Source organism: Sylvia atricapilla, chromosome 10 (genome assembly GCF_009819655.1).
Source record: "Sylvia atricapilla isolate bSylAtr1 chromosome 10, bSylAtr1.pri, whole genome shotgun sequence".
Lineage (NCBI taxonomy): Eukaryota > Metazoa > Chordata > Aves > Passeriformes > Sylviidae > Sylvia > Sylvia atricapilla.
Window position 1 is genome coordinate 9586238 of NC_089149.1, and position 10397 is coordinate 9596634.

General features: G+C 39.2%; 1 protein-coding gene across 1 annotated transcript in view; it reads right to left on the bottom strand.

The window, feature by feature from the left end:
* The window catches only part of PSMD1 (proteasome 26S subunit, non-ATPase 1), a 67262-nt gene that overhangs the window by 18594 nt on the left and 38271 nt on the right, over positions 1–10397 (bottom strand). Inside the window, exons 17-18 of the mRNA XM_066325913.1 lie at positions 3209–3323; positions 1255–1371 (exon numbers count right to left, since the gene is read on the bottom strand). Of these exons, the coding sequence (XP_066182010.1) occupies positions 1255–1371; positions 3209–3323 (232 nt within the window). The remainder of the gene's footprint in view (positions 1–1254; positions 1372–3208; positions 3324–10397) is intronic.

Consider the following 10397-nt stretch of genomic DNA (forward strand, 5'->3'; position numbering starts at 1 on the left):
ATAAAATCCTTAATCCTTTCTGGTGGGAAACTGAGGCCCAGAAGAGCCATATAATTTGTCCAGTACTAGAGCAACAGAGCATGATTAAGTCTGATCTCCTATATTGAGACCTGGCATTCCAATCACCTGACCAAGCAACAAACAATAAAAACAACAATTAATTTCTTTCCACAGAGAGATAATTCAACTTCACATTACAGAAACTTTGTATCTTGGAAGACAAGGGGATCCAACAGAAATCTAGTGTTCTCCACTGACTTCTTCAAGTGAATTACTGTTCTTGGCTTATTCACTTGAACTACAATCCTAATAATATAAACAACATTCCCAGATTCTGTTCAGTGAAAACTAACATTTTTCTTTCTATTTTTTTTAAACTATTCGAAGGAACAAAGTGTCTGCCAGCCAATTTTCATGTTCCGTGACTTAGAAATACCCAAACACCTGAATTTGTAGATTTCCTTCTCTGATTTTCCCAAGTAAAATTTTCCACTGGACAGAGGGTTTTTTTCTTCTTCTCATCCAAAAGCAGTAAAAAAGTGTCTGTTTTTATCCCAGTTCAATTTCTAAAATGACATCAATAAAAGCAACAAATATGCAGCAGATGAGTAGCAAAGTACCAGCTACTGCTCTGCCTGAGCACTCACCAGAGCAGGTGAAATGTGGAACCTCAGAGCTTCTCCTAATGTGGACTTTTAGTCTGTACAAATGTTTGCATATCATCACCTGTCACAGACTTACAGGGAACCTACTTTTAAAAGCTAAACACAGCATATGCAACCCTTTTCGCCTTATGAGCAGAAAACTCCATTAAAATATGGAGTATTTGTTATAAACTCACTAAGCCCAGTTCTGACAGTTCTTTAGTTGTTTCATCTGAAAAATATAAGACTAACTACAAAGGAAATACTGTTCTAACAGGACCTCTCTGTATGGTGACCACATCCAAAACTAAGCTTACTATCATCAAAAACCAATGTCTTTACAGTCACTTTCCTATCATTACAAGAGACCTGTTAAAGAAGAGCATTTACTCTTGTAGTGCCAGGGTTAGAATGCTGCCATCCATCAGGCATGTTCCCATCATTCAGAGCACATGCCCTGATCCAAGCAGGAGCTTCCCCCTGTATATTCAGCTGTGGCTCTTTACAAGACATGTGCAGTCTCTTGCCAACGCCTACATGCAGTGCCAAGCACTAAAGATTTGGCATCCAAGATGGTTTTCCCACCTGAGAGGCTGGTATGTGACACTACCTTTGGGCAGGTGATCTCAGTCTGCTGGATCATGATAAGGGCAGATGCAATGAGAGCTCCTTGACGCACGTAGTTCACGGGATCATTTGTCATTGGCTCAAGCAAATTGATTGCTTCCTAAAAGAAATTAAGAAATAGAGAGGTCATAGAGTTAATACTACTATTTTTAGAATGCCAGGATTCAGTTGTCCCATGGAAGGTTATCACATTGATGCTATCAGATATACTTTAAAAAATGTTTTGCCTGTTTTTGGCAAACAAAGCAGAAATCTGTATTTCTGTAGATTTTAATCTAAAAATTGTTAAGAAAAAGAAGAAAAACACTAAAAACAAGTGATGGATGGATGGATGGATGGATGGAACAAGATATACCTGCAAAAATAGGGCAACAGCTAAACAACAGTGTAAGCAACAGACGTGTTCATCACGTGAGATTCCAAATTCTTGGCCTAATATTTTATTGTTAGAACCTGTAGTATTTACCATCATTTAAGTAATTTCTTGTTCAGTGTTCAGCCCTTCTGTCCATACTTAAACTGAGGACATGAGCAAATGCAGCTGAGTGCAGAGTGCAAGAGACTCTCTTGGTGTTACTTCCATTAGGGTGAGGCTTTTAAAAACAAGTTCATTTTATACAGAACACTGTTTCAAAGAACCACTTGTAAAATAACATCATGCCTTCACTAAGACTGCTTTTGCCATCCGAGCTGTGTTGGAGGCTGTGCTTCTTCACCTGAAGGTGACTCATTCACTCTTTGGCAAGCGTTCAGTACCATGGATAAAACACAGACTATGACAAAAAGCTGAACTTTTTGATCTCCAAAATGGAATCTATTTAGGTTTTCAAAACCTACTAATAGAAGCTCTGGAAGACATATCTCTGTGTAATCAGATGGTTTAGGTCATCACACAATGTATCTGGAAATAAGACTCATTCTTGCGACTAAGAGCCTTTCCACTTAAATTAACTTGTCAGATGTAGCAGGTTAAAAATAACTAACTCCTTGATTCCACCTTCCACTTGAGAATAAAGCAACCTGGATAAAAATAGGACTCTCAGATTTGCTTTCAAATCTGCATGCTTTAGCTACTAAAGATGGCAGGCAGTGCACGTCAGCATTCTGTGCTTTTGGCAGCACAAGTTACACTTGGGAGCGCTCACGCAAGAGCCTCAGACCAAATGTTTAATACGGGAAGAGATGAGACAGATAAGCAAAGATTCATCAAAGACTCAGAAGCATGACATATTACTTTGCCTGTGCACCTGTTCTGAAACTGCAATTCTGTACCACTACAGATTATTATACACATGTGGGAGAAGCAGAGGGAGCTTATTCCCAAGTTTACTTGCTGCTTGTTCCAGTGAGTGCTCACTTCTCACAGCAGAAGGGAGAATCCTACTATAAAAGGTCTTTTACTATCCGTGAGAATTAACCTTCACTGATACTTACAAAGTGAGAATAAAATGTACTCTTGAAACTACAAGAAATTTAATTAAATTTCATTGCACTTGGCTTTACTACATAGATCTTTCATAAATCATGTATCACAAGAAAGATGAAAAGTGCTAGAAGTTAAGCAAAACACCTGCTGTTTTCCTGTCACTGGCACTCCAAGGGCAAAAGAGTATTGATTTTGGAGTATTGAACACACGTTTAAAGTTCAGTGGCAACTTGACAGAAAGAAAACTCTAAGAAAAGTTTTGAAGAGAAAATTCCAAGAATGCAGCAGTAATGTATAAAAACATTCTAATTTATCTATTCTGTACAAGCAGGAAAAGAAACTTTATGCCCAAAAATGTTAAAGTTAAAGAATTTAAAGTAGTGCTGTACTCCAGCTGGCTGGCAGTGTACATATGTGAGAAATCCATCTGCACGTGTGATGTTTGCACACAAATGTGTCTGTGGCAGGAAGGGAACAGTCTTGGCCACAGATGCTTCTTTCTGGCCCTCACCTTGTTTCCAGTGCCTGCACAGCAGATCCCCAGAGCCATGGCAGCCCCATAACGCACATGGGGATTGTAGCTCTCTGACAGCAAAGAAACCACACTTGGACACTGCTCTGGAGTCCTAGAGAAAGGCAAAAAAAAATTGTTTATCATTAGTGTTCTTCAAAACATGGTATTGTGCTTCAAAAGATGGTGATTTCACTCTGTCCATATCTGAAAATTTCAAATTGTTCTTCCATACTGTATGTTTTTTCATTTCTCGAAATTTAACCAGAGGTAAGGAACAAATGGGCTAAGAGAACTAATTAATTAACAAATTAATAAACCTCCCAATCACTGCAGATAATCACACACAGCTCCCACTACTGAAGTCTTCCTTAGAGCTTATTTTCTGCCTTTAAAAGATCACCCAGCAGAATGATATATCTGTTGAGGCTGAGGTCTTTATCTCCAGAAATCATGCCTTTTTGACAGGCTTTTCACTCGTAGAGGTTTACTCTCCACAAGACACACAGTACTAAATTTCCCATCAGTAGACACAAAACTCACCTCCAGTATTCCATCAGCCTTCAAGGCTGGTGGGTCCCAAACTCCCTTTTGCAATCACAGCTTCTGCCAACTTCTCCTCAAACCCCATCTACTGCTGTAAATCACAGCATGGGAGGAAATGCTGATACAACACACACTTCCAATCAGTTTATGAGCAATATCTACTGCTGCATCCTTAGTGTCATGCTGGGACTCTTGCTGCCTTTTAAGAGATCTGAAATGAGTGTATATTCTCTGTGCCTGACCAGCTGGGAACCAGTGTCCTGCTGGCCACTACAGCAACAAAACTTCCAACCCAGTGCTGGATGATGAGAGCCTTAATTTCCCACAGCCAGAAGCATATGTTGCTAATACAAACAGCTTTGTAAATATTGAGTATTTCTGAAGTAATACAGAATTCACAGGTGTTAATATATTGATTTCCTTACTGTCTCTCTCCATTGTCATATTTATTCCTCCTTTAATTTTGCCACACAAACTACTCCATAATACGGAACACTGCCAACTTCAGCATACTGAGTCTCATGGCACGACTAACACAAGAGCAATGCAGGAATGTAGTTGGTAAGTACACACTCACGAAGAAGAAAGATGCAAAACTATAAATTGTAAGTGATTTCATTATATCTGTTTATAGAGTGAACATCATCTGGCTCTTCATGCCATCTCACTGCGTCTTGCAGCTTAGACGAGCATTTTAATTGTCACATTCACAATCCTATAAGCAGTCTTGTAAGCATTTACTTCTGCTATAAACGGATTTCATACTAAAATGTACCCAGGAAGAAGCCAAGAGCACCTTCGTTTTAGCCTCCTTTCTTACATTTGCTACACTGAAAGATGGAGGTTGGAAGATGGCAGCAGCACCTGTTTGCACACAGGAATTATAGCATCCATAAAATCATTGCCTGTCAAGCACTCAACCACTCAAGAGAGAGAAAAACCACCACAGAATATACTCCAGCATGGGTTTTATTTAAATGAATAGTTGAATCATTTAAAAAAAGGAATGAAAAAGACTTTAAGCAATAATCTAGCTCATTCTCTTCTTCCATTGCGACAGGGAACAGAAGACATGTTCATATAATGAGACACTCATACTTCAGTTATACTCTACACATAGAGTTAATTAATTTCTACTCTAGCTAGTCCCATTTCAACACTTTCCCACGGTCTCCTCCAACAATCCTGAACTCTCTGCACTCCTGTCTCCTACTCCAGTTGATCACAGACAGGCAGAACCACCACACAGGCTCCAGCCCTCCTCCAGAACTGCTGAAGGGACCGAAAGGCACCCAGGCTTCAGAGGCTACTCAGTGCCTCAGCAGTAAGGGCGGCAAGCACCCACATGTTCCCCCCACCCACCACTTCACAGAATCACAGAATGTGTAGGTTGGAAGAGACCTTCAAGATCATTGAGTCCAACCCAGCCCAAACACCTCAACTAGATCATGGCACCAAGTGCCACATCCAGTCTCTTTTTAAACACATCCTGGGAGTGACTCCACCACCTCCCTGGGCAGATTATTTCAATATTTAATCACTCTTTCCATGAAAAACTTCTTCTTAATATCCAACCTATATTTCCCTTGATGCAGCCTGAGACTGTGTCCTCTCCTTCTGTCAGTTGCTGCCTGGAGAAAGAAATCAACCCCCACCTGTCTACAGCCACCCTTCAGGAAGTTGTAGAGAGTGATAAGGTCATCTCTGAGTCTCCTTTTCTCCAGGCTAAACAACCCCAGCTCCCTCAGTTGTTCTCCATATGGCTTGTTTTCCAAGCCCTTCACCAGCCTCGTTGCCCTCCTCTGGACGTGCTCAAGCATCTCAACATCCTTCCTAAAATGAGGGGCCCAGAACTAGACACAGCACTCGAGGTGTACTCTTCCATCTGAGTCTTCCCAAAGCATCCACATGGGGAAAGAATCCCATCACCTTACAACCCCTCTGGCCTTCCACAGCAGCAAAAAATACCCAGAAGAGAGAAAGAAACACAAAGCTGCTGGAAACTGCTGCCTCTAAGATGCAGCCATGATGACAAATGTTAAGAAAGGGAGAAAAGCTGGGCAACAGAACAATTCTGTCATGCCCTGTGAGTGAAGATGACAAACTAAAAGATACATTTAAAACTACCTATCAGTCTCTTGCTCAAATAACAGCTTAGATGCTGACAGCGCTTTTTTAAAAATGAGCTGATGTGGAGACCAGGAGACACAAATCCTATAATAAATGAGGCCAAAGCATTCAGCTGCACAGAAGACTTCAGCTCTTGCACAAAGACCCTTAACACCTTTGTGTTTGCTTTACTACATATAATGTTAAACAGGCAGATTGTGAGCCAAAGAAGAGAAAAACACTTTCTGGCAAAGATGTCATTATGGCCTCTGAGGCATAAATCATTAAATTCCTGTTCAGAAAGCTGGATTTTATAGAATCATTAACTTGGACACATATTTGTGTCTGCAGGCTCAGAAGTTCTGACACAGTTTTTATTATAAAATCGGGATTAATGTGCACTAATTGATTTTTGAATTCTTGGCCAGACTTAAATTATTTGTGGCCATTATTTCAAATACTTTAATCTCAAATCTATCCATAAAACAGTCAAACGTTTTGACAGGAGGTTTCCATAAATCCACTTTGGGAGTTGCAGCAACTTAATGGGTCCCATCACTTTCCTCAGTTTTCTCAAAACCTTAATCTTCAAAAATGTCTTCTCATTTAACAGAGATCTAGAAGGCAGATCAAAACTGGAAGAGTCTTGCAAAAGTGTGTATCAGAGGAACAGGACCTCAGTGCACAAGAGCACTGTTGGCATCAATGCTGAAGCAGTAACATTTGCTTACTCCTTTATTGCTGAGGTGTTTTACAAAATTCTACATAGTGTTGCCAAAGGTCAGCCCATATAAACCCAAACCCACACTCCATAAAATTTATAAAACTCAAAACAATTCTGTCAAGTGATCAAAAGAAAAGTTAAAAAGCCCTCATAAGCAGTCACAGGCTGCAGTTGTGCTCCCATGGCATTACTTCCATCTGGTAATTCGGTTGGGGACTATGTTTAAAACATGAGAATGTTCTCCTTCCCTTGGCCCTTCACTGAGAGCACAGCCCCTTGAGCTGCTGACATGACATTCAGCACAATCCAGAGGGACAGTCCTCCTGCTGATGGAGGAGCTTTCTGCTTCACTGGTACCAAGCCCCACACAGGCTCCCAAACCAAGTCCACCCTTCTGGCTCCTGGCTGGAGACCTCCAGCACTCTGTTGACTGCTGATGGCTGAATCAATGTGGTCACAGACTAGAAACCTCTGGTGGGAGATGGAGAAAAATAATGAAGAGTATGAGAAATCTTATTAACACTACTAAAAAAGAGTAACGGTTTGTCACAAGTCACACTCAGCAACCCACTACTCCTACTCAGTGCTAATACAGATATCTGTCATTACTGCAAGTTAAACACAGAAAATAACATCACATGAAATACCAGAATAACATCTGGAGATTCAGTGGGGAGAAATTTTATCTCCAGACACAAATTTTTCCTCCCCTCTTTAAAGTCACAGTAAAAATTCTAAGCCTGGAGTAGATTTAATATATTCTGAGGACAGAAGCAATGTACCATAGTCCTCTAGCATGACCTTCCCATAACACAGTCCAGTAATTTCATCATAAAATTCCTACATTAAAGCCTAAGGCATGTCTCTAAACTAGGCTGTGTATCTTAGAAAGATAGGCAATGTCTATTTTTGAAAACCAAATTATCTTTAATGCACTGGTTCCTTCCTTTTTTCCTAACACTGGTTTTACTCAAGCAGTTTGCTTTTGCAATTACACTTTACTACAACAGCAAAATGAGGACAAAAAAATGGCCCAATTATTTCCTTCATTTTCATCTGAAAATTGCTCAGCTGCTCCTAGATAAGCCATGAAACCACAGACGTCAGTGAACCCAGACCTGTACACAAAAAACCCAACATCGTAACTACCTTCAACTTTGTTCTGTTACCAGGAAACTAAATGGATAATGAAGTCAAAAATCTCAAGAAGTTTCTTCCATGGGACTTCAACAGTGTAGTCAGCTACAGCTTTGTTTCTACCCTACATCAGAATAAATTTCACTGCTGTGATAAATGAGCTGCAGATAAAGGACTTCCTCCAAGATCGAGTTTGGTTTGTTTCAGAAGTCAAACAAAATCATAAAAAAAATAAAGATGCACCAAGAGAGCAAAAAGAGATTCACAGCAAAACGTAACAGCTGACATTTTATTAGTTTATTATTAGCAACTGGTTTCAAGAGCAACCAACTGGTTGCTCTTGAAACCTCCACAAGAAACAAACACCCTACAACTATGGATTTTGAATCTTCCCAGGAACTAAACCCAGTGAAAACACAGAGAAGCTGCCTGACTCCTGCCCAACTGCCTTAGCCTCAACTCTGAACTCCTTTCTGGGGCTGTAATTTCTTGGATATATATAAGCACATGTGTATGTGTATACATACATATATATATATATATATATATACATATATATATATATATATATATATGAATGTCATATTGTCTCCATAAAAAGCTGATACTTAGCTTGTAAGTAGCCTAGAGTTCCTGAGAAACCAAAGGTAATTTTGAATTCTTCAGTACTTCCAAAGAGAGATGAAAGAAAACTTTTCTTAAGCCTCCAGTGCCAAAATTAACAGAATGAAAACCAGGATGCTGACTGTTAACACAGACTAATATGCAAAAAAACTGCCCAGGTCAGCTGGACACAGAAGGTGGTCAGATTCCCCTTCTATCCATGGTGCTGACCTAAACTGGTTTTTTTCTGAAAGTCTTTACAATTGCAACATCTGCAGATATCATAGTTCTCAGGAGGCTTTGCCTGCAAGAACCTTATTGGGCTACTGAAAGTTGAGTATCACAGTTAGGTACATTGGCTGTTAACAATCCACTCTTTTTTCCCTATGAGGTATGCACCAACATAAACTAAAAACTCAGACTGCCACATCTTGGAGCACATTCTGCTTCAAGTGTCTTAGATCACAGACCAGTTAAAAGTACATTCTTTGAACAGTTTATCTCCAATCCTCTAAGCTGCACATCTTCACGGTTAATGCATTTCTGCTCTTTTTCTTTATATTTCAGTAATTTTTAAACATGAAACTCTACATGCATACATACATACATACTTACATACATACATACATGCATGCATATATGTATCTGGTAGCATCAGTAAGTAAATATACTGAAAAAACCCCATCACACTGGTCTCGTGATTGAGACTAAAAATGGAAGCATCTGAAGCATCACTAACATGCACTTCTTTTTTAGTCTAAATATTTAAGGACTATACAGCTCACTGAAAAATGAAATGTCAGAGAATCGAAGAACAATGTCAAATATATCTCCTAAATTCCTCATTAAGTGTCCCTGGTCATATTTCAAAAGGTTCTAAATATTTATAACTTTTATAAACTATTGGTCATGAATTAATCATTTTATACAGAACTCTTTCCACACGTTGTTTTAGTGGCACAGTGGCAATTAAAAAAAAAAAAGGAAAAAAAAAAAAGAAAGCTTAACAGAAGTTTCATTTCATCCATGAATGAGTTAACAAAGGAGAAATGTGGCTATTAACTGCACAGTTTGTGGTCATTTCTGGAGAAGGGAATGTGCAATAGAATAGGAAATATATAGAAAACAGAAAAACCTGCTGAGAAAAATGCAACAAACTGATATATTCAGTGTAGACTAAACATCTCGTGTCTCTTTCTCTCTCCAGACAAAAATGATCCCAGTTATTCCCAAACCAGGAATTTCCTGCAACTATCTCACATAAAACACAGCAAGTGAACTTGAGGGATATGTACTGACTGAACAGCACTCACTAGAGACAGCTCATATCTGATGGAGACATGGCTCTATAAAATAACACTGGCAATTTGAAAACAGAAGTAACAGCAAGGGATGGGAAACAAAAATAATATCTATGTGTAGCTCAAATTTCAATTTACAGTGGACCAGGAGTGGGGTCTAGTGTGATTTATGGTTTACCATCCTTAACACAGAAGAGCTGGACACAGGGGCAGGACAGCGGCCTGCAAAAAGCCTGGCCAGAAGATACAGCAAAAAACCTGCTGCAGCTCTGTAATAGATATAGAGAAAGAAGTGCTTCTCAAATGATTCAGATCTCGTAAAGTTCAGAAAACATCACAAAGGCCAGGTGTGTTTTTCATCTCTCTGAAATTAAACAATGCACCAAAGAGATAAAAATGCTTGCAAGCCAACATACCACTAAACTTGTATCATCTTGTGCAAGTTCCTAAGGTAATTGGTTTTATCTGTATTTTAAAAATAATTTCCTTTTCAATTAGATATAAATGTATTCATTAGCTTTCATCAGAACAATCTGCAGTAAAAACTTCAAGTACAGCTAGATTAATGGCAGGATATCCTTCAAGATTTATAAAATATAAACCAGAAGTTGATTAGACATAGTGGAGCTTAAGAAAAACTGAATCCAAATGCTCATTAGCCAAATAAGGTACTGGCCTGTCTAAATTTTCACTTTTTATATGTTTTCATGTGCTCTGCTCTCTCAGTACTGTCAGTGGTGACAATAGGGAGGTGGCCAAATAAAGAAAC